The sequence below is a fragment of the Chrysoperla carnea genome, chromosome 2 (assembly GCF_905475395.1).
Source record: "Chrysoperla carnea chromosome 2, inChrCarn1.1, whole genome shotgun sequence".
Taxonomy (NCBI): Eukaryota; Metazoa; Arthropoda; class Insecta; order Neuroptera; family Chrysopidae; genus Chrysoperla; species Chrysoperla carnea.
This window is the reverse complement of record NC_058338.1, coordinates 26,456,604-26,482,500: the sequence shown is the minus strand read 5'-3', so window position 1 is coordinate 26,482,500 and position 25,897 is coordinate 26,456,604. Positions and strand designations below refer to the sequence as shown.

Sequence of the window (25,897 nt, the reverse complement as noted above, 5' to 3'; positions counted from 1 at the left end):
GACATGCATAACATTTCGATTTCATTACCACCAGAATTTGAAATTCTACATGACCAGAAATACATGTTTATCCAAAGAACCCTTTCTTTTATCACCAATCCGACGATGTACGATAAATTTTACATATTTTTCAGTTAATAAATTTTCGTTATTCTTTAATTATTATTTTTACTTAAATTTTGTTTGAAACACCATTGGAAGACATAAGCCGTAGAGGAAAAACGGCAAGTTATTAAATCGGCAGATGAAGGTATGGTTAAAAGAGACTTTGCCATGGAACATCGAAAGATACAAAATACTCCATGATTTAAGTTCTTTATGATTCGTACTTTCGTAGTTTGTTGCTCTAGACCTTGATAAATCAATCTTCAATTAGACGATAACTTAAATATTTTTCTCATGACGTCAAGAATCGTTTGTAAATACGAGATCTTAAGCAAAATCTCGTTTGCCGTAAATTCTGGTTAATTCAGATTTGGACTGAATTATGATTGTTTTAGATTTCAAGATTTCAATAATGATATCCAGTTTATTATATAACAGTAAGCCCGTGTCTCGATTCTCTAACGACCAACGGATTAGTAGATTTTGAGAAAGTAAGCAATTAAATTCATGTGAATTGTTACGAATAATACATTAGTGAGCCTTGGCTAGTATGGATTTTAAACATGGTTGCAATATAATTACAGCCAATTATATTCAAAAATTGATGTTTCCGATAAACAAAGAAATAATAATTTTTTAGATAATTGTCTATTTTATTCATCACATTTGGATATTTTAAGCAAAAATATAATACGAGACCAATTGGCACTTTTGATTTAAGGGATAACAGTAGCCGACAAAATGATACCGGTCAAAATCAGCTCATAACTTATATAGATTTTCACCCTTGCGAACGTCACATGTTCAATTTAAAGTGTATGTTTCATGTCAATTTGTATATTTATAGATTTTTCGATAACTTATGGCGTTCGCTACTGTGTCATTTTTAAAATAAGTAATAAGCTGATATCGGTGGGTAATATTTTTCCGGCTACTGTTACCTCTTAAGAGCTAATAAAAAACAGCAGCCGTATTAGGTATATTTAACAATTTTTGCGTGTCTGTTACATAATAATAAATAATGTCATGAAATTTGGAATGCTCAATCTTAACATTAAAACTCCGGGTCAGTCCTTTCCGCCTTCCTGTTTAGATTGAGTATTCCAAATTTTATTACATTTAGATAATTATATGAGTAGTAATAGTAAGTATCGGATTAACCTATGTTTTGTCCTCTAGGCCCGGATTCAATTCTCCGGGGCCCCAGAAATTCAACAACTTCTCGTACAAATTTAGCATGATCTTCTTTGATCTTCCACCAGGTACCCAACAGATGTGGGGCTCCTAGACAGTTGCTTAATCCGCCTAATGGTTAATCCACCAATGTTGATAGACACGCAAAAATTGTAAGATTTTGTAATATTACGGCTAATTTATATTCGCTCATAACATAATTACACTATTATGAAAAAATTATATAATTTCGCTTTCATATAAATTGAATATTACTTTAATAACATATCTATAATTTAAATGCTAAAAATTTCTAAAAATATTTTAAAATTTGAATTTAAGAAAGAACATATTTAAAATTATTAATTGTTCAACATCTGTCTTGAATAACAGTTATAATACTGTTTAATTAATTAATATAACTAGAAAATAATTATTTTTATATTATACTAGAAAGAATAAAAATAAATATTGTTATTTATTTAAAGTTATAGATTAATACATATAAAGGTAGAAAAATGGAAATTAAGTAGGGCGACGAACTTGATGAAGAGTTCCAATAGCCACCTGTGTTAGCAGTTAAAAATTATTTTTTTGAAATTAAAATCATAAATACTGTTTTGGTGTAACTACAAAAATTCTCATTTATCTGAATTAACTAAGATATATATATATGAGTATAAGCGAAGATCGCAACGTCAGGATAGTCTACTTTTAAAAAATTCATTAAATTCATAGAGAACTTTTGTAAGTTACATAAAATTTTTAAAATGTATACATTTAATGATTTTAAAAATGAAATACTGAATGTGTAAAAAAGAAATAAAAACAAAAAAAAAACAACGAATCACAACTATTTTAAATATGTCATGTGATCAGAGCAATCAAATAGCATTTACATTACAACTACAAAGCAAAAATAAAAATAATATAATGATAAAATTAAATAATAAAAGTGAATGTAATGGAGACATAGGAATGTGGAAAGTATGTCTTTTTAATATCTATCAAAAGATAAAATAATCCGATTTGAGTTTTTTATTTTAAATGCCATCTAAAATCTACGTATGTGGTAGCATTTAAAGATTAACAACCTTTTCGTACGAGGTATGTTGATAATTGTGAAAATGAATGGAAAATTGGATATATTAGTTAACAAATTCAGTTGCGCGTAGCGTGTCGTTACGGTGACTATACAGAAATAGTGAACAGGAATCTGTATTGTCTCTTAAATACCGTCTGTGTATGATAATGTCCACATGAAAGTATTCTACACCTTACACCTTCGTATACAAAGGTTAAGAGTTATTGTAATATTGTTTGGTTTACGAAAACTAGGTGGTTATTGAACCGTATACCATGATTTTTGATATAAATTTGTTTTTTTTACCACCGCCCAGCTTTTCTCAACATATTATTTTAAAAGTTCGCCAACTTTTTTTATCATAAAAATATCTATTCGGCAATATTAAATATCGGAAAGTGGTAAAACTTTTTGTAATAACCATAAATAGACCAATATCTAGGCTAAAAAAGAGTTATTGACTACGAGGTATACGCAATTTATCAATCTTTTTGAAGTTTTGTACTCTTTTTAAATGACGGTCAGAACAAACGACTGCAAAATGGAATCCGAATTGTTAGTACGCGTAATAAACATAAAAAATATTAAAAATGGTAACCTTTACCATCCAAATACAGATTTAAAATTTACAAAAAAGATGTTGAGGTTACACTTTAACTAAGAAGTACATATTGTGAAATGAATCCACATCTTAACTATTGCGTAATACATTTAGAAACTTATCGTTAACGTTTCCAGTGAAACAGGAGGTAAAAAATTAATGTTGGGTCTATAATTCATTTATTTTAAATTAAAAAAACAAAATTATATCGGATTTTAATTTAATTTCCAGAAAACATTTAAAACTTCAAATGCTACCAGTTATCTAACTATTTATTTGGTTTTACATTTAATCATAACTTTACTAGATTAAATTAAATATTATGTTCGATATTTAATTATAATATCAAAATAATTTTCAAAGAATTTACAATAGAATGTAAATTAATTAGGATAGACCGTGAACCTACAGTGAAGCGAAATTTCCATGATTCTTTGTATCTGTTTTTTTGAGGTTTAATAAACATAAGTTTCATAATAAAGAAATTTGAATTTTTAATTCTGAATTCAATGTGGAATTTATGGAAATCCATTTTTTATTTTTGTGTTTTTAATCCGCGGATTGTTTTATGTGTGTCGTATACATTAAAAAAGTTATTAACAAAAAAATTGTCAAGAAAAGGACAGGAATTTTGCAAACATTGAAAGGGTAGAAAAATGGTCTTGCCTTTTTACATTTGTTTCCAATTTTTCCACTATTGATATTTGTAAATTGTTACTACTACAATTCTTTTCACCTGAAAAAGGCAGACAAAAATAAGCATGGTAATTTCGCTTTATTATGGGAACACGGTCTAAATACACAAATAACAAAAATATTAAATAGCGTCTTTTTATTACTGAAGGGTTCCTTATAAATGCTATTTCATAAACATTAATGTTATATTTAATGAAAAGTGATATTTTAATATCTATGAATAAAATGAATACATATAATAAAAACTAATAGAATTTATCGAAACATTAACACATTCCTATGACTCCATATAAATGCAGTGAATGCATAACTAAACAATAAAATCATAATTTGATTGTTACGCATGAAATAAGGAGAACATGAATTATATGAAGAGTTATAACTGAAGTACCGCTCACCCCGTGCAGTTTTTATAATTATTTGCGCAGGAATACTATATCCGATGGCATTATGTGCCCGTAATTCAATTTTGTAATGTGTATCAGATTGTAATTGATTTAATTCGTAAGCAGTTGTCTCTATTGATGGAAATTGTTGTAGTTGGCATAGCTCTTTGTCCTTTTCTGCCCATTGATCGTTTACTTTATGCACCTAAAAAAATTATACATGTTAACATTTATTTTATAATCATCACTAAAAGCGAGAAGTTGACTAATTAAAAATATCATTGGGATGCGGTAATTAACTTTATCATTTCACTTAAATATTCTCTTCAAATATGAATGGCGAATTCATCATATATGTACCTTTAAGTTTAAAACTTATGTACCTTTTAAGTTTGATTAAAAAAAACACTTAGTGTGACGAGAGGGTTATAATTTAAATGGATAGTAACAACTTCGCAAAACGAATGTATTATAATATCGAATATATCAAATACTAATCCACACTTTGCTTATAAAAACCATCCTCGAAGCAGGTTTTATATCGTGTAAAAATTTGAACTCAAAAGATGTCGAAGATTTTATATATATAGATTTGCTTATGCGAATTACTTACCGGACAATATTTAATTTCATAATGATCAATTCGTTCCCCATTATCAGCTGGAATTCTCCATCGAAGTTCGTAGTGATCTGCGTATGGTGATGGAACGGGTGTATTTGGAACAGCATTGCTCAAAATTTTCGGCTCCTCTGGAGAACTTCTGCTAGGCATTGTCTGTGTTTGGTCGCCGCTCCATGGTCCCATTCCAACTTGATTATGTGCCGCAAAACGGAAATTGTACGTTTTTTGTGGAGACAAATTTTCAACGATGTAAGGTGAATCTAAGTAATTAAAAATATATTATAACTGTAGATTTATTACTTTGCGGATTTTACTTACCCATTGACCATGTTCTGTTTCTTCCATTTTGCCAACTTAACTCTGTTTCTGGTTTATATTGTACTGTAAAAGCAGTGATTGGTAATCCTCCGTATGTAGGTGGGGGTATTATGGCAAATCGAATTGTTGTGGCAGTTATTACCTCAACCACTGCTTGAGTAATAACATTTGGTGGAAAAGCTTGTTTTAACTCTACATAATGATAAGCGCTACCATGAATATTTCTTGCGACACATTTAAATTTGGTATAGTATTGATTTGTGACTGGAGTTACAATTAAATTTGATTGTGGTCCACCACCAATAATTTTTAAGTTTGGTCCATTTAAAACTGGCCTTTCATTCAAGAACCATTCAATTGTAGCATTAGGAATAGCTTGAGCGAAGCAACTTAAATTCCCTGGACGATTATCCCATGTCCAAACAGGTGGTTGCGTTAAATTATATGGGAAAGTTGGTATAAATTCCACGGTTAAATGTCCGTTTTTATAAGCTGTTGCTCCAGTATTTGAGGCTATACATTCATAAAGACCATCGTCTGAACGAGAAAGAGGGTTAATAAATAAAGTAGCGGAAGTTTCTCCTTTTTGTTCATTTTTGTTAATTTCTAATATAATTCTATCATCTGATTGTACTCCTGAGATATATGCCTCCTTATTACTGAATTTTCTGAAAGTGACATGAGGAGCAGGCCGTCCGGTAGCTTTACAAATAATCTTTGTGGGTTTTGTATCTTGTGCAGATACATTTAAAAATTCATAAATTTTCGGTTTTACAAGCACATGAACTTTAAATGTTTGTTCGACAGTTCCTGCAGGGTTCGCTGCAAAACATTTATAATCTGAATCGTCTTGTTGTTCGACACGATTTATTCGCAATATTCCGGTATGTTCGTTTACAAAAAATCGATCACTTTTCGCAACATTTTCTTGTGTAGATTGTTTTACCCAGGTGTAAACTGGATTTGGTTTTCCTGTAGCGTTACATATAATTTGTGCAGGTTCGCCCTCTACAAACTCAAATGTATTTTGTTCTGGTTCAACAATTTGTGGTGGAATATGTACTTCAACTTTTATGGGACGCTCTTTCATTTCGCCAGTAAATGGAACAAATGCACGACAAGTATAAACTCCATCATCAGTTTCTTGTACATTACGTAATAGTAGGCCTTTAGATTCAATGGCATATCTTTGACTGGAAACGATTGGTTGATTATTATACAGCCAATCTACTGTAGGAGATGGACTAGATTCAACTTCGCAACTAATTTTAAAATCTTTACCGACTATAGGATATTGTTCCAAAGGTGCATTTTTCCATGTTATGGCAACTAAAAAAAGAAATAATATTAAGTATTAAAAAAATTAGAAGTATTACAAGAAAAAAACATTTTATACATACCAAATACTTCAAGTCGCATACTTTTGCTAAGTCGTTCGTTTGCATATGTAGCATAGCATGTATAATTCCCTGCCATATTCTCAGTAATGGATGGAATAAACAAGCTTAATGCGTTCGTTGCCATGTTTTCTTCCGTATGCATTGGTTGTGGCGCACCGCCACTTCTGTAGGTTGAGAAAACAAATCATTAAGGTTTGATGTGAACTAGTTATTACATTTACACGTAGACTTGCGATTTAAAAATATTAGTATTATTTTTTAACGTAAATATTTGCTGTGAAGAAACATACACATTTCTAAGAGGTTCTCGCAATTAATATTGGAGCACCTTAAAAGTAAATATAATGAAGATGTTGTTTGTTTTTTAATTTACTAGATTGTTACTAAATGAGTATTACTAGACAGTGTTTAATCTGATACTGAGTATTTTTAATTTGTACATGAATAAAAATGAAATTATAATACCTTCTAGGTTGAACTGTTCTATTGTTGTAATCACGCCACTCAATGTTTGATATCAAATTCTGATCTGCAGCATTAATTTTACACGTTAATACTAAAGAATGCCCTACAAATTTCGTTTGTGTAGGTTGTGGGGGCCATATCACCAGTTCTGGATTCTGTGCATCCGTATATACTGAAACAAAGAGAGTAATTAATTATTATTTATTAAACGTTTATTTAAAAATCATTTTTAACAATTTTTAAAATTACTAATTTTGTTAAAGCAAAAACATTTCAAATAAATAACAAATTGACATATATTTTGTAACAAAGGCATTCAAGAACCACCTGAAGTTTAAATCCACTACAATTCATAGTTATTTTAAATTTAAAAAACAACTTTTTAGAAAATAATAGAACCAATGACAACAAAATATTATCAATTCTTTTGGATTATACTTTCGACTTCCTACGGTAAAAACTAAACGTCTGAAGCCGTACAATCTTTCATGACCTCGCCAGCTTAATAATGATGAATTTCTAAAAGAAAAAAGTAGATAAAGATGGTGGAGCAATTATAAATTTTTCAGCCCCAGAACTTTAAAAAGGGGTAGCTCTCTCAATATCGAATATTTTTGTCTTGTTACAAATAATTTCAGAAAATTTATGCTAGCTGTATGCCAACGTCTGAAGTTTCATGTTTTTCAAGAAATACTTATTCTTCATCACTTTATACTGAGACATTTGGATAATATTTCTTCCTATTTTAAACGGTTAAAAAGTTAGAACATATGTATTGTTACATATTAAAAATTATGAGGAAATTAAAATAGATCTTTTAATTGATACGTCACAAAAAACAAACATATTATAATCAAAACATCGTTATATTAAATTATTTACAGACTATGCAGACTCATTGAAAACGTTTATACATTATTTTATCGCCGCTTTAACAATGTGTTTTGTCTACTTAAAAGGAAATATGTATGACATTGTATGCTGTTATAGGCGAGAGATCGTTGGACACAAAGCCGTCTGGAAATCAAAGTGATTGACTTCGTTTAACAATATAAAAGCTAATTTTTGTTGAAAATGGGGATTTTAATCGGGAAAATTTTTGTTGAATTTCCGTTAATAGTCAAATCTCCTCCCATAATAATAAAAAATACGTCATAAAACACCTAAAAATAAATTAGGGAAATGATTGCAAACCTGATTTTTTGTATAAAGATTCCTTTTAGTGTTCCAGAAGTTATCCTTGCGATGACAAATTGCGACATATTTTTATTTAATGCGTCATTCTTTAGGATGATTTTCGGGGTGGAATTTATTATTGTTTTTTTTTTTTAAATTTAATATCCCCAATAAACCGGATTAAAAATTTGAATAGTCTAGGTCTATGTTAAAATTAAAGTTTACTGCCTATTTTTAAGCATTCACTGTTGTCCATCAAATATTTTCAATAATATAGGTTGCAGTTGCTTATAAAATGCGCCTTGATGAGGAATTTTTACAGTTTCATAAAAACATGCCTTTCGAAATAAAAAAACAGAACTTTGTCAAAAATCTAGCTCTGCAAGTGTCTTTGCAAAGTTTGGCTATAATTATGTTTAATTCATATGGGTAATATCAACTTGTTTTCAATCAAACTGTTTTCAATCTTAACATCTTTTTCAAATTTATACTATTCTAGACACAATGCTAATGCTTAGTTGCTAAAAAAATTGATCTGCCAAAGTTGTTTTATTACAAGCTTTGATGTAACTTGCAAAGTATCTCTGTGTCACAAAAACTGCATATTTTAGTATATACCTCTATGTAAATCCGTGTGTTCCGTATACTTTATGTAAATCCGAGTGCATGTATGTATGTAACTACGTAACTATGTTTGACCGGGAGGAATCTTGCAACTCAATTTTGAAGCAGCTACTTTGAATGACAATGCATGTTAAGGTAAGCGTCCAGATTTTCCCATCGCTTTCACCAAATTTGAAATATCTATACCTTTATTAATTTTAAATAAAAAATTTAAATGAAAAATATTTTTTAAAGTACAAGCTTTTATTGTACTAAAAATTTTCGAAAATAATTTTGTAGGAGTCACTCATACATGACTATTCGTAAGGACTTGAGGTGCTCAATATAATATATCAACAATAATTCGGAGCACCTCAAGCTTTTATGAATAATTCTTGCATGAGAATGAGAAAAAAACGTGGTCACAGCTATGCAAGGAACTACTCAGACGAGTCAGTGTCAACTCTCTCATAAATAGTCGCATCAATGAATGTTTTTAGTCGGAAGTCCTCAATAACAGCTCCGATTTTGATAATTTTTTTTTCAAAATGGTTATTTTTGTATATTATCTAAAATTAGAAACATGTCAGATGGGGGAAATAATCTGGAGGGGGAATAGACAATGCCACGACTGATATATCGACGCCCAGCCTGAATCGCTAATGATAGAAGTTTGGAATTTCGAGAAGATATTGATTTTATACTGTAGGTGTCACATAAGAAAGGATTTTTCGAAATTCATCGCCTAAAAGGGAGGAATAGGGGATGGAAGTTTGTAGGGCAATATATATAAAGTTCACTACTTAACCGATTTTAAAAATTCTTTCACCTTTAGAATGCTACATTATCAGCAAATAAAATGGGCTGTATTTTATTTAAAAAAAAAAATTAAGGTTCCGCACCAAAAGTAAAAATCTATTAAATATTGAAACCGACATTTTTGAGTTCACTACTTAACCGATTTTAAAAATTCTCTACACCGATATCAAAATCGGAGCTGTCATTGAGGACTCCCTAAGAATGGTTATTTTATGTATTCCGTTATCCGAATAAAAATTTTAATTTTGTTGACCCTAGTTGGTTTTTGTTTGGTTGTTAGATGGTTAAAAGGCTAAAAATTAATAAAGTGTTGCGGAATATCCTCAATGATATAATAGATGGATATTTATTTAGCTATTTATACAAAGTGACAGTTGCACCACATATATTCCATTCGTCTGTATAAAAGGCACACCATACAAACAAAATACACACCAACCAACCCTAATGATTTGAAATGTGATTCACTAATGTAGTTTATATTAATATTTATGAGATTTATACAAGATAAACACATAAACATTACACAAAATACACACAGTCAGTGGTAGGAAATGTTAAATTTGGTGGACATTAACAACTTTATATGTATAGTGATACGGATGTTGACATTAAAGTAGCTTGCAAGCGCTATTATATTATGACATCCAAAAACCCTTTTAAATATTCCTATATATGTATATGTTTACTGTATAATATTATTCATCGCTTAGGTCGTATTCAAAATTTTATTCACGAGAGGGAGTAAATATATATAATTTCTTTTTATATTTGCAAAAAATTTCTTATTTTACCTTTTTTTTATAAACATATTTTTATTTTTTTGGAAACAAATGTAAGTAATAGTCGCATCAATGAATGTTTTTACTCGGGAGTCCTCAATAACAGATCCAATTTGATGATATTATTTTCCAAATGATTCTTTTTGTATATTATTTCAAATCAAGAAACATTTCAGATGGGGGAAATAATCTGGAGGGGAATCGTCAATGTCGCGACTGGTATATCGACACCCAGTCTAAACCGCTAATGATAGAAGTTTGAAATTTCGAGAAGATATTGATTTTATACTGCAAGTGTCACATAAGAAAGGATTTTTGGAAATTCAAAAATATATATAAATCGTCATTTTTGAGTTCACTATTTAACCGATTTTAAAAGTTCTTTCACCTATAGAATGCTACATTATCATCAAGTGAGATGGCCGTATTTTCTTTTGAAAATTATTAGGGATTCGTGCTAAAAGTTACAATTCATTATTATTATATTGAACAAAAGGGAAGTTAAGAGAATTGGAGGCTATGACGTGGATAACTGCTAGTTATTTATATTTTTTAAACAATATGTGTGCAACTTATATAAAAAATTCATTCTTGCGTTTTTTTATCCCACAAAAAATGTATTTTAACTTAATAGCATTAAAAATTGATTTTAACTTTTGGTGCGGAAAGGTGTTTCAGACTATCGAAATCGATTTTTTTTATACTTAAGTCTTTTATAGACTGTTGCGTTTATTATATGAAAAAATTATATGACGTTCATCCTCAGATATATTTTCATATTTAGAAACATATACGATCAAAGAGCAAATATTTATAATCATTGATAGTCATCGTTTTAAGTATGCAAATATATGTAATATTTAGGACTATGGTGATATTGGATGCGGTTATGTGATAGGTATATATCTAAATAGTGTCCATATAAAGGTAACTATTTATGACAATAGGTTAGAGGTTAATTTTGATAGTAGGTGTATCTATTATATATTATTATACCAAGAGAAACATGCATTTTCTGATAATAAACAACGTAGATACCTAAGTATATTTTTATACCCTATATATGAAATATATCAGAGTATATTAAGTTTAGTTCCAAGTTTGTAACGTTTAGAAATATTGATGCTACAAACAAAAATAAGGTTTACGTGTTCAAAAAATCAAATAATTAGTCCATTTTTGTTTGGGCATCTGTTCGCCCGTCATCACGATAACTCAAAAACGAAAGAGATATCGAGTTGAATTATACGATGTTTAGGACGTAAAAAATGACTTTGAGTTGTCTCAATTGGATCATGTAGGACCCACCTTTTTTACCATAGCAAATAGAACAAAAATTTAATTGCAAAAAATATTTCTTATCTAAAAATAACTCTTGTTTCAAATATTTTTTCGTAAATATGTTTGTTTTCCCGTGAGGGTCCAAATTAGGGAAAAATTTAAGTATCCATTAAAGATAGAGAGTTGAAAATTCATTCATCCTATATTATGAAGAGGGTCAAACGGAATCCATTTTCTGGAATTAACTAAGTCAATTGTTTATTTTCACTTGTATTAACATAAATTCAATTCTGATCAATCTATATTATCAATATGAACGTCAATTAACAGAATATAAATTCGTGGAAATAGAAATCAATCTAAGTTAGAGTATGAATGTGTAACATCCATCTATCATTTTATTTTATTAGATTATACATACAGAGTGTTTAAGTAAAAAAGTTCTTAATTCAGTCAACTGTTTGTTTTTAGTTGTTATTTTTATTTTTTACATTTTTTGTTGTTGTGGTCACACAAATTCAAAAACGGATACAACTCTTCAATCGCGTTTAAATCTAAGAAAAAATTTTGCAAGAATCGTTTTTGTAGAGAATTTCTTTGCACTCGTTCTTTATATTGTTTTCGTCCTATTTTTAGAGATATATTGAGAGAAAAATTCCAAAAAAACTTATGGAGGTTTATTATTAGTGGATGCTACTCAACTCACATTCACAACTATTAGTTTGTTGTAATAACTATACCCAAAACTGTCGACTCGATTGTATTTTTTGAGAGATAAAAGCCAAAATTCTACTATTTTTGAGAACTCTAAAACAATTAAGTATTTAAGATTGTATACAACTCTAAACTAAAGCTTTGTTCCTATTATTCATTTACATATGATGTACCCATACACAAATTACCACGGAAAATTATCATATCTGATTGAAGTACCATATTTGTTTAAAATGAATTGTGTGCATAGTGACAGCCCTCCTAATGTACTGTTCCTGTGCTTCATTTCTGAATACAATTACCCCTGTTTGTTATAAATAATAATTGTGTAATGTTTTGTTCAGTACTGAATAATTATATAATGTGTTATTGCATTTATATTTTAGTGAATTTCCTTCTCAAGGAAAATGAGCTATTGATTTTGTAACCGATGATGAAATTTTGCTTAACTTTCTTCAAATGTCCAACTTCATAATGAACGTTGAAAATGATCCACGTAATCTGTCTGCAGAATAATATTTGGAATTTGATAAAATTTGCAAAATATATCAGCATATGTGTCAAGAATCCAATTTAATGTGTGTCAACGAAAGAAATAGTCTAGCCAACAAGTTCAAATTGGTAAAATTTAGAGATATAATGGAATGCCGGAATGTTAATACCTAAAAAAAATTATTTAGTGTGAGATACACGTTTTTGACCTTATTACAACAATCTAAAAATGACGCAAAAAGATATATTTTCAGAGTTAAATAAAAATTATAAATAATGGAGATAGACCCCCGGGAGTTTTTTTTTTTATTGTGAACGCTTCCGGCACATTTTTTAAATTCTAAGCAAAGTTATAATTGGTATAATAAGAATAGTTTGAATTCAATAATATCATTTTCTGATAATGAGCAACTATTTTATTTTAAATTATTCGTATTTTCAATTATTCGCTTGGTTTTCGCAGCATTTGCGCGTTGAATACGATATTGGTATGAGAATATTAAGTCATATCATCATAGTATGTGTAGAAATTTAGAATATTAAATATTTGCCCTCTATTCCATATTTATCCGCACTATTTACTGTAGAAGCACCACTGTTTACAGTTATGAATGTGTCAAATGTCATGGAATAGAGGAAAATGTAGGTAAGAGGGACGGTCCACCTTAGTTATATTCAGATTATTAGTGCAACCTCAAATTATATGTATCCAGGGATATAATATACGTAGATGCATAGTATATAAAAGTCTATGTCAGTGTTTACAGAGATCATGCGTAATGTAATAGAATATTTACAAAATAAGTTTCTTATTTGGTGTTTTAAGGTTGATCGGCTACTATGGCAATATACAGATAAAAAGGTGATTTTTAAATATGTGGTTAATCGAGTTTTTGTGTAATTAATATTATCAAAAAGCGGACTTTTAATGTGTAATCTATAGTAAATGTTAGTTGAAAAAATATTTTTTAATTGGGTAGACTTTATACCATAACAAAATTTGAAAGTTAAATTAATTATTTTCTATACAAGTGGGATAACAGCTATTATTAACGTACGCATGCGAAATCGCAGAAGTACCTTAATAATGCGTTATCACACGTATATAGTACAAAACTTTATCTACGCCTCTAAAATGTGAAAATAAACGATAATTATTATTTAAAATTTTGTCTTTTACTTAAGCCTCAATAATAATTATTGATAAAAATAGAAAAGTAAAAAAGTTATATATATAGTAACTCAGTTGGCTAAAGCGTAACAAAAACTTAATTTAATTAATGACTGTGATGGGCTGGTGTAGTGCATGGCATATGCATGAAGTAGTTCTTATCTCACGGGCGTAGATAAAATTGATTTAAAAACGAAGAAGATATAAGCATTCTGAGATTGTTGATGGTATCATTCTTGCAAAACAGTGATAAAAATAATTTGCATCGTCACAATTATCTCGCTAAACCTTCTATTACCACAAGTGAAATTTACAAAATTTAAAAAAAACCCTGGCAAATTTTTTGGGTATGGAACCCTAAACTCACACTTGAAACATATCTGAGAGCACTCTCCATTAAATTACCTTTTTCTTTAAAGCCTTTTGCAAACTGAGCCAATTACTAATTCTTTTCGGGTACGGAACCCTAAGCCCGCACTTGAAACATAGCTAGAAATACTCTACATTAAATTTAGGTGCTACGATGCCACAGACAGACACACATAGCGGTAAAACTTATAATATTCCTTTTTTTTAGTTCGGGGGTTAAAATAGCGAAAAGCTATTATGTAAGCGATAGTTCGTGAGAGAGATAGCACTAACAAGTGAGAAAGTAAGCAATAGCATAAACTATCATATTGTCCAATCAACCTTTAAAATACAAGGGTTATACATTATTTGCTAACACCAACATGAATAGCTGAAACTTCTTTTAGAAAATTCTCGAATTACAAAAGGTTTTATGTAATTTACGATGCTCTTTTTGAATTAAATGAGAAAATTTTTAAAAGAAAAATTAATTTTGTTTATGGAACACTGTAACATTATATCAGTGGATGGATGGAAATGAATATTTTTTTAACACAAAAATACCCCAAGTGTATTTTCATTTTCAAGTATCAACCTGCCTGCACCATGCACATAGAAGTAGCGTACATACATGTGTATGTAAAATACATGTGTTTGCTCGTTATACTGTCGAGGGAAATAAAAACCACGAGGAAATAACAATTTATTTACACTATGTACTTAAGTGCTTTTTGATGTATTCTAAACTATACATTATCTTCTATACACTGCATACAATACACTAGTACTCGTACATAGTACATAGATGTATGGTTATGAAAATTATTACATTTTAGGTATTAATAAAATACCTACCTCTGTTCGGATTTTATTCATTTAGTTTTATTAATTTTATACGTGCAGATCATTCAAAAATATGCAGCTATTATTCCCATTAAAACAGCTATGTACCTATTATTCAAAGAGTCTTTTTATGCAGTTGAAAGTGTTTATATCCTGTATTTAAGAACAAGTGAAATTTACAAAATTTAAAAATCCCCCACAAATTTTTCGGATACGGAACCCTAAACTGGCACTTGAAACATATCTATGAAGACTCTCCATTAAATTACTGTTTTCCTTAAAGCCTTTTCCAAATTGAATCGATTTTGAACATCATCGCCAATTTTTTAGTGTATTCGGGTACGGAACCCTAAACGCGCACTTGAAACTTAGCTAAGAACACTCTCCATTAAATTATCTTTCAAACGAAACAAAGAAATCAAAATCGGTTCATTCGCTTAGTCGCTACAAACTAAACGCAAAACGTAAGTGATTTACTGTAATATAATGGTATAGTTATAACACTTAAAATGGTATAGCACGTGCACTTTTTGTGACACAGAGTGTATGTAAGTTGATTTGTATGCATTGTATGTATGTCATTCGGGTTCGAAGTTAGCAACTGATGTATTTTCAAGTTTTTACCTAAAACTTCAGCTTTGATGACAATAAAAACTATATTTATCTGATCGAATATTTGAATTCAAAATTATACTATGAAATATATGTATGGTGGAAGCGCCGGGGAGAATATTTAAAATTGAAATATAGGATTTTCGAATAAGGATATTTGGGGGTTTCCAATAAAATCCACTAATTACTTATATGTATTATAAGAAACGCTAGAAAACTACATAGACTTTTCAAGGAAATAAATTTAAAAAAAAACTATACTTGATTAAAAGAAAATGTAGAAACTAAAATTTCTACTAAAGATCACATAAAATATTAAAATGAAACATTTTATGCATGTAAGCATAAGTAGTGAATTATGATTCTGACTTTGTCATCGATTGAGTTGAATATGAATAATTAAAATCGATCGATTGTCTAAAACATACGCGCCGAAAAGTTATATTTGTTATTTATGTTAATTAATAATGTAGGTATTTAGTTCCCATTTGCACGATTGATTACATTAAAGAAATCACATTTTCTTAGGATCATGTTTAAATCGTGTGTTAAAGTTTGCGTTTTTAATATGTAATTTTATTTTGAAGTGTTTCCAAAGGTATGCTTTGTTATGTAACAAGATTAATTTTCTTAAGATCGACTTGGAAAACTAATATTCATTAGTTAAAATCATGACAAATATTTTCCTATATAGAAATTTATTACAAGTGGCACTCGTTTTTCTATTAAATACATTTAAAGTTATGAATGGCATTTGTGTTATGTAAATAAGTGATTTTCTCTAAATGTTTAGGCATAAATATTTCAAAAACTAAGATACCATATTGATACAGTTTACTCTTAATTTTCGTCTAATTTTCCCAAGTTCTAACAGAATCCATCGTCAAAATTTTAAACGTAAGTCTCAAATATTTTCAAACATATAATTTTTCGCACCTTAAAGGTACAGCACAAAACGAAGGAACGAAAATAACAACATTCTTAACGATGACTTACTTAAAGTGAAAAATATCTTAAAAAGATATTTCTATCAACTATGTTACAACATTAATCAACAAAACCTGAAACTAAAATTGCAACTGGTTGAAGATGTTCCCAAATATGAAGTGTAATTTACTCATGGCCTCAATGAAATAATAACGGAGAAAATTATGTAGTGGTTTGTATATTTACATATATAATTCGAAACATGTACTACTTACCAATGAACCTAGAATGTATCAGTTATCATAATGAACGGTAATAAAAGTGCTATCTTTCGTTTAATATAGAATTTTCAAACTCTCATAAGCGTAAATATAATAAATAAACATAACTATGTACATAATAAGTATATACATGCATACATATAACTGGTATTATTGCTTGCGATGCAGTTTTCTCATTTATTTATCATGTATGTATTGACTTTTATTGACATTCAATTTATAGTCGTTACTAAATAAGTTGACGCAAGCACGAAATTAACATTTTTTCAATTTTATTTATATGGCAAATTATTATATAAATAATATCGTAAAAATGACAATAAGACAATTCCATCGATATAAATATTCCTATTAATATTCACGTTTTGGCGTAAACAACTTTTGACGTACATATTGGCCACCAAGATGAGCTTCAAAAATAATTTTAGAGAATTCTTGTAGAAAATTATGTGTATAAATTGATGTCTCTATATTCTCGATGGTATCTGGATTATTCTTGATTCCACTGAATGCGGGAATCTACTCTATGTAAAAGGCAGCCACATTTATAAAAAACAGAGCCGAAATCATACTTGAATAATCGGGATTCATTTTTACATGCTAACCGTCACAGATTCAAGGAAACGATAAGATGCCGAGAAATGCTGTCGTGCATACGCAACGATAAGTTCAGAGTTCTCAACCACAAAAATGTGAGAGGAAACATGGGCAGTCACTCATACCTATGACTGAAAAATCGTAGGTGGTTTATAAATGTACCCGAAAAACTGAAGCGTTTATTTAATTACTAGCTTTTGTCCACGGCTTCGCTCGTGATAATGATTCATTTCAATGGATTTCATAAATGATACAAAATGTGGTAACTAGTTATATTTTAATATCCCACACTGTATAACGGACTTTTTGATAACTATGCCGAGGCTTTATAAACGGACAGGAAAAGTAGATATTGGAAAATAATGTCGTATAGGTACTAAAGATCGGGAAGAACCAAAACGAAGCTTTAAGAAAAATACAAGGTTCTGTTTTTTGTTGAACTACAAAAACGTACCAACACTTTTTTTAATATGTATTATTTTTTTATAAATTTTTTTATGTAAACACGTAGTTCAATACACGTAGTTCACAAGAAAATGTTTCGAAAGTTGAAAAAACTTTTCAAAGAAATGAGTATCAATATATAACTGATAATACAAAGTCAACTTACCTTAGTTAATAAATTCAACATAATCTTTTTGGAAATAAAGTTTAAAGAACGAGTTGATTTATTTACTTCATTAGATTTTATATTTTTGTGAAAAGTAAAAAGTGTTAAAATAATTAATATAGCTTTTTAAGACAAATATAAGAAGTGTAAAATTTTTCTTTTTTTTTTAAATGGATGGAAATTTTGACACAAAAAATTTTTTATATTAAAGTCCTATTACATTCAAGTTTATTTTACTGTAAATTATTGAACATATATGCAAAAATTTATTATGAATTAGCTTCGGGCACCTAAACGTGCAATGGAAATTTTTTATAGGAAGAAAAATATTTGCATGTAACGAAAATACAAATTCAAGTAAAAAATATTATCTATTACGATCAAATAAAAAATTTGTTTTGAAAAAGTTAGATTTTACTTCGGACACTTTTATATGAGTTAGAAAAGAATGAATGTTCAACTCATTAATTTCTTTATTTTTATGTTTTGTAGTTTCAATGGAAAATTAAATGACTGAATAAAATTTAGACGAAGGGAAAACTATTTATATAACTTAACGAATCATTATTTAGATAAATAAAAGTAATTTAACCGAATCACGATTTCATTTACCAACCCACTTGGTAGCAAATTCAGAACGAATAATTTATAACCTCATTTAAATTCTTATTTTATTATAAAATATCTTATATGAAAAAACAATAATTTTCATTTCAAGTATTTTAAAATGACAATGTATATGTAAATGAAGTGCATATAAAATTATTAGAACATAAAATTACTTTTTTGGAAATTTTCAAACACATATGTTTCCGTGTAAAGTATTTAATCAAAGATGTTGAAGAGTATATTCCAATAATTCGTAAATATCGTATTTCAAATGGCAAGGAAAGTACATCAAAATTGAGGTACCTCCCTTGAGGAGTACATCCCAATATTATATATACACCGTGTTCTGTTATTGACTGCAGAAACCCAGATTACCAAAATAAGCTAATCAAGAGCAACAAAAAAACTCTTTTCCAAATTTGGATCTGAGGCCTAATTTGGTAGATACGAGTATGGCAAAAATTGATAAATTTGTTCATTCACTGACTATCATTCGATAACCAGTAGCCAATGATAATCAGTAGATATTAGTAAATTTCACTTAATAATGGAAGGGATTTTTAAAAAAGTATAAAATTATTTAATTGGATTTGGTCAAATTAGCCTACTTTTTATATTTTTATTATATTCCTTTATCATCTTCTTCATATATCTAGATAACTATTAACCCGTGGAAAATGATAAAACTAGGTTGATAATTAGCTATTTGTCGCACGGAAAATAGCATAGAAAAAGAGTACTCTGTATAAGTTTTCTGAGATTCTTGTGTAAGTGAAGAAAAATATAAAACAAAAAAGGATTATTTATGCTTTAAAAAAATATATATATCTAAAGTTAAAGGTGTCATAAAAATAATAACAACATAAATGAATTATTTTGGCCATTTTTTACGAGAATGCCTGTAACCTTTAACCTTTCACACTCTTCAATGTTCATGTTCATAAACGCTAACTACAAGAACACTTTAAATCATCATTTAAGTTTACATTTTCCAGGAACTGTGCAAAGTGTGATGATATATTTTAAGATTATAAGTAAATATCATTTATTTTAGTCTCCCTGAACTGAACTGTTTATATTCTTGAATGTAAAAGTACAGAGAACTGGTGCAAGATAAAATTCAAATACGCATAGAATTATATAATATTTCATTTTAGTAGGGAAAAATCTTGAATTATTCTAAAAAAATATATATAAATTTAGAAAATCAATCATTTTTGACGTTTTTCAAGATGAATACAGATATTACTTCATGTGTTTTGATTATAAATGGTTGTTTTGCATTAAACATAAATTTTTTCAAAAATAATAACAATGTTTGTGTTATAAAAACTATTGATTTCAAAAGAAGTAGACATAGACTTATCAAATGTAACGAAATGTTCAAAAAAACAGAAACAACTTCATAAAAAAAAATCATTAAAAATTTTTAATTGAAATTCTAATAAAGTACGTGCATATTACATTAAAGGATAGCGACAGAAGACTTTTAGGACAAATTGTAGGTATATACAGCGTGTACCAAATACAGAAAAATGGTTCAAGAAGACGTGGTTCGTATGGAAGGTGGGTATCTGAAAGGCAGCTTGGATTGGACCTTGGCATTGAAGAATAGTTCTAGATTTACAGGTAAAAGATAAAAGAAACTTAAGAAAGTATCTAAATAAGAATGTTACTTTAGTGAAAAAATAGATCTACACATGAAAATGTCTTGAAATTTTTAACTCTGTTTAGCCATGAGATAGGATTATTGGGGTGCAATTTTGAATATCAAAGTCTTTTTTCTGTTGCAAAACTTTCCCAAAACCCGAAATTTATTTGTTTTAGTAAATTTTTATATTCAATTTCTGTGGATCATATTTCGAAAAAATGTTCGTGTTTTGATAAGAAATAATGCTTTTTTTCTCTTATCTGCAACAAAATCGAGTACCTATACTTTTAACTGCAATTTCAATTTCAAGATCGCATAATGTCTGTAACATGCTCTCCTTTGAAACGAACGACTTTTTCTTGAAACATTTTTCTGTAACTAACTTATCTCATGAAATATATGTAAGAAATGTATACGTCAGAAAGAAGAGTTTGTGTAGGCATGGTGTGGATTCAGGAAATTAGCTATAAGGATAAGATTGTAGAAACTCCGCTGTAATATTGTATATATATAAATTACATAGAAGGAAGGTAAAGTAAAAATAAATTAAGTTAATTATAATTTGGATAACTTTATCTATTAAACACTTAAAAGATTTATTATATCGCTCAATATTAGTTGTTCAAATTACATAAATTATATCAAATTTATTTTATGATATAAAAAAAAATTTTTTTATGAGTCTCTTTCTGAAATTACTCATCTGGAAAACTATAAATATGTTTTATATAAACAAAATAATATCGCTCGATGTTATATCCAACTGGTTATCTTTGTAATAGGGGAAAGTTTGAAAGTATTTGATATCAAGATTACGAAGAAGAATGCTTGAAATATTACATATTCTTCTTATCTGACTGTACACTGTCGTTATGCTATATAAATTTTTTGTATTAGATAACATTAATTTTCTTTCGTGTTCAGTTGAACGAAGTTATCATGTAGTTAAGGTAACTACCATCAAAATTTTGATTAAATATTCGATGCGTCAGTGATTATACCTCTCCCTATATACTTCCACAATAAACTAATTAAGAAAATTTTATGTTTTCAATTTTATTTTTTTGACAAATATATAGGCTTCACCAAAGAACCTAATTTAAGCCGACTACACTCTAATTAACAAATGGAGGAAAAAAATATAAGTCGATATTGAAGAGTTTTTTTTTTTTTAATTAACTCGTGTCGGCCTCTAAACCAAAAATCCCTCGTGTTGCTTTATATTATTATGTGGTTAGATTAGGTTATAGCAGTTGCCTGGAAGTAGGTCATAATCGTAGGTCCATAAACAGTTTGTAAATATTTAGGGATTATCAACAAATTTCAAAAATTGAAAACAAAAAAAGTCATCAAAGAATGGTAGACTGAAGCGGGAGGGCAAGATCTTGACAGTTGCAGAAAAAGGAATAAGTTTCTAAATTTCCTCGTTATAATTAAAGCTCTTGCAATAGTTGTAGTGCTAGGTTTATTTCAGACGATTAGCAAATTTCCCAAGGACTTTCGAAGGAATGTTATATCTTCAGAATACTTTAGATTGAATTTTAATAAAAATTTTTACTGTAACGCCATCTTATTTTCTCTTGCTATTACCTAAGATAAATCTGTTTTGTATTTCATTTAGAGGGAACTTCAAGCAAACGTCCTGTATTATCTAAAAGACTAGATAAATTTAGAATTCCATTGGCGCTTATAATAAACTCACTACCCCAATCTTAAAAATCAATTTGAGACAGCAATTTTCGAAAATAAGATAACATAGCTTCCTTTTTAGTGAACACTGAATCTAAACCTTATTAATAATGTTAGTACGGCTGTTAGTGGAAACAATAACTTGCATTTCATTTTAATACAAGATGCTCTTGCAGGTAATTGTAGGTAACATATAGGTAACTTTAATAATTATGAAATTTGTTTTAAAGTTTTATCTGTTGAATTTAATATCTACTTTTTTATGAGTTTTTGCATAATAATGAAATATTTGAGTATACTGAACTATTTGATAACCTTTTTAGTCGTACCATGGAAACTATATATAAATAATACGCTTATTTGTTTCATCTAATTCACACAATGTCCATTTCAGTCATCTCCACAGACTAGAAATAACACACGTCTTTATCAGGAAACCGAGGATCACGTTTGGCAAACATAAAAGGTTACTACTTTAAAAAAAAATTCTGGAAATAAAGGAATGAAAACAAATGGCAAATAAGTATTTGAAAAAACGAATAACTATAGGAAATTTTCAAGATAACATACTATGAATTATTACTAAAAAAACAAAAACAAACAAACCAAAAGAAAATAAAAAGTTAAACGATGAAGTTACTAATCAAATTTATAGCATCTGTATATAGGAAAGTTTTTAAGAAGCGTCAGTCTGTTATTTAAATGTTCGGTTATTTAGAAACATTTTCTCTTATTGTAGTTATGTCTTTTTCGATAATATAGGATTATGTCGGGTATCGAAGGCTAACGGAGAATGTTTGGGATGTTTTATGGATCTTTTTTTATAACCACCAGAACACGATGTACAGAAATTAGAGATGTCTGATAAACATACACGGTATCCTCAAAAGGTTGAGACAACGTATCTAAACTTAAGTACAAAGTTGATCCGTTTGAGAGATAAGCAGTTAAAAGTGTTTATATTAGAAAATAAAAGTTCCTTTTTAATAAAATTCAGCATGGATGCACTGTTTTATAAGACATTTAAAACCCACATAAAATCAGGAACAATATCACTGGAATGGAATATCGGGGATCTCTGTACTAAAATATTCCAAACTCTTATGCGAGTGGAGATATTGGATTATGTATTTAAATTTGGGTTAAATAAATTGTTTACTACAAAAAACGAGTGGTAAGACACGGCTTTCTCCAACTTTGCAATTTTAATGGGTAGAAATTTGTTGTTAGGATAGGATAGGTTAAGTTAGGTTAGGTTAAAAGTATCAAGCCAGGGCTTTTTGGAAATACCAATTTTCCAGCATCGTCATCACATTTACATTAAATTTGAAATAATTGAGTTTATATGAGAATTAAATCAATGTCATGGAAATGCCTTTTAGTATAGTAGTATCAAATTATCCTTCTAACCCCTTTGAAAATAAAACACATTACAAATATTAAATATGACCACCGAAAAAGAAAAAATTCAATTTCAATAAAAAGCATCTAAGGTGGGGAAAATCTTACCTTAGTTATGGAGCTCTGATGCTCCCTTGTTCTTTACTTTTGCAATACTTTTTTCTCTTTAAATCTATCTAATTTTCTTTTCTGAACTTATTACTTTCATTCGGATTGTTTCGTTTATACAAATTTTTATTCAATGCACACATAATACCTACTACTATTAGATAGATACTTTTGCTTTGTTCGAAATGTTTGAATATTGATTATTGGGTAGGTAACCTAAATATAGGTTATAGGTTATCATAAAAATTAGTGTGAGTTTAGAACAACTATTACATGGTAACATATTGCTTTCTTGTTTGACTGCAGGTGCTATCTTTTTAACAATATACAATCATTTGAAAAGCGTGTTTGACTACTTTAGGAAACTGATATATTTACTATCTTTCTTCGAAAAACGATTGGTTAAATAAATTGAGAAGAGAAACTTGAAAATGAGTTTTATTGTGATTGAGAAAAACTCGTAAACCAATTTAATTGGGAATGAGAAAAGATTTTAAACTACTATCTAATATATAAAAATCTTGTGTAATAATGGAAATATATAAAAAACAACTATACTTAAGTAAAAACTAACACTAAAACGATTTTGTGGGTCACACGAATGAAGTCAACTAGTACTAATGAAAAGAGATAGTTTGGGTAAACCATAATATTTTATAATAATGGTATAAAATTAACTTTCGATTATCTGTATGATAACTATATTCATAAAATGTAACAGATTGAATAACAATAGAGTTTCTAGTTAAAGTTTTATCGATATAAAATTCGATATGGTTAAAATCTGTTGCAATCCCATATCTAGATTGTATTATAACAAAACAAAAGAAAACTAATTAATACATACGCCAGTTACATCTTATAAAAAACAACTAAAATGGCAAAACGTAATGTAAAGCTGCTTTTTTGCTAAGTTTTTTAGACCCTTTAGAGGAGTGGGAAAGTGCAAGCAAACAAAGTTATGATACCTGCGTAATACGTGAAAATATTATTTCACTTATTGCGCAGGTAACAAAATTTTTTTTTCCTTACAAAACGTAGATTCACACCCCTCTAAGGGGTCTAATTAACATAACACAAAAGCAGCTTTACATTGCCTTCTGACCGCCTTCGATTCATTCGTGATATTTTAAATTGAGCACCTCAAGCTTTACAAATAGTCGTAGATGGGTGAAAATTATTTTCTACTTTTTAGAACAATAAAAGCTTGTTCCTTTAATAGTATTTCTTATTAAAATTTTATTTATTTATTTCATATTTCTATTTTATTTCAGTTTATAAAATGGCGTTTAATAGAGTTTTTGAAATGTATATTTTTGCGTTTATTGATGCTTTATTTTCTGAATCCTAGACTGTCGTAGTTTATTTTAAATTTCATTTGAACCTTCTGTATATGACTACGTTAAGCACTTGATACAGCGCTGTATACATAGCTACCTATTCAGTGAATATGTTCCTTCGGCTCTTGAGCCTAACATTCTCACAACACTAAAACTATTGCATCTTAACTATATATGTTAAATATGCTTATACACGTGCTTATACATAAAACCGTAATTTACTTCAATTAAATTTATTGTTAACCCTTAAATGATGAGGTTTCGTCTATAAGACAACAAAAAGGACTCATCTTACAGATATTTTTTGAAAAACAACAAAATTTTTTATGTTGGTACACAAATGATGGTACACAGATTTTGCATTGAATATTCTTCGATGGAAATAAAAATTTAAATAAAAAATACTTTTTAAATGGTAAGCCTTTATTTGACTAAAAAGTAAAAAATAATTTTATCTCTATCGCGTAGAAATTGCTTGCGCTTTGTAGACAATATTAATAATTTAAATATTTTTTCTGAAAATATTAAACAGGTAATTTTGTTAATTTCAACTAAAATTAAAAAACTTGTATCAAATTAAAATTGTAAGTTCAATAAATAATTTATATTATACATACAATACAGTTAATATAGTTTCAGTTCTATTTTTTAAATCCTTATCCCTTTTCCCTATATATTTTAAATGTCAAAGTAAGGATGTTTGTTTGTGTGTTTGTTACGCTTTCACGCAAAAACTAAGGAATAGATTTGAATGAAACTTATAATATAATCACCCATGTAAAAAGTGTCACTTCACTATTTAAGGGTTGAACAAAAAATAGGTTACCACCATTATAATTCTAGGCTTCTGTTTTGCATTGTGTACTTGTAATTGTGAACATTATACAATAGTTTCCAAATCCCTACGTGTTAAATTAGTTAAACAAAATACCGAAGTTATCGGATTTATTTCTGCAGAGTAAGTATCCAGAAACGCCGTTCATATTTGCTGGT

The 25,897-nt window shown here is 28.7% G+C and overlaps 1 protein-coding gene across 2 annotated transcripts in view; it reads right to left on the bottom strand.

Moving 5' to 3' along the window:
* The window catches only part of LOC123294272 (fasciclin-2), a 273,886-nt gene that overhangs the window by 14,520 nt on the left and 233,469 nt on the right, over nt 1–25,897 (bottom strand). For both annotated transcript variants that reach the window (XM_044875396.1, XM_044875397.1), the window contains exons 2-6: nt 6,851–7,022; nt 6,386–6,549; nt 4,986–6,314; nt 4,659–4,927; nt 4,058–4,250 (exon numbers count right to left, since the gene is read on the bottom strand). In XM_044875396.1, coding sequence (XP_044731331.1) covers nt 4,058–4,250; nt 4,659–4,927; nt 4,986–6,314; nt 6,386–6,549; nt 6,851–7,022 — 2,127 coding nt within the window. The remainder of the gene's footprint in view (nt 1–4,057; nt 4,251–4,658; nt 4,928–4,985; nt 6,315–6,385; nt 6,550–6,850; nt 7,023–25,897) is intronic.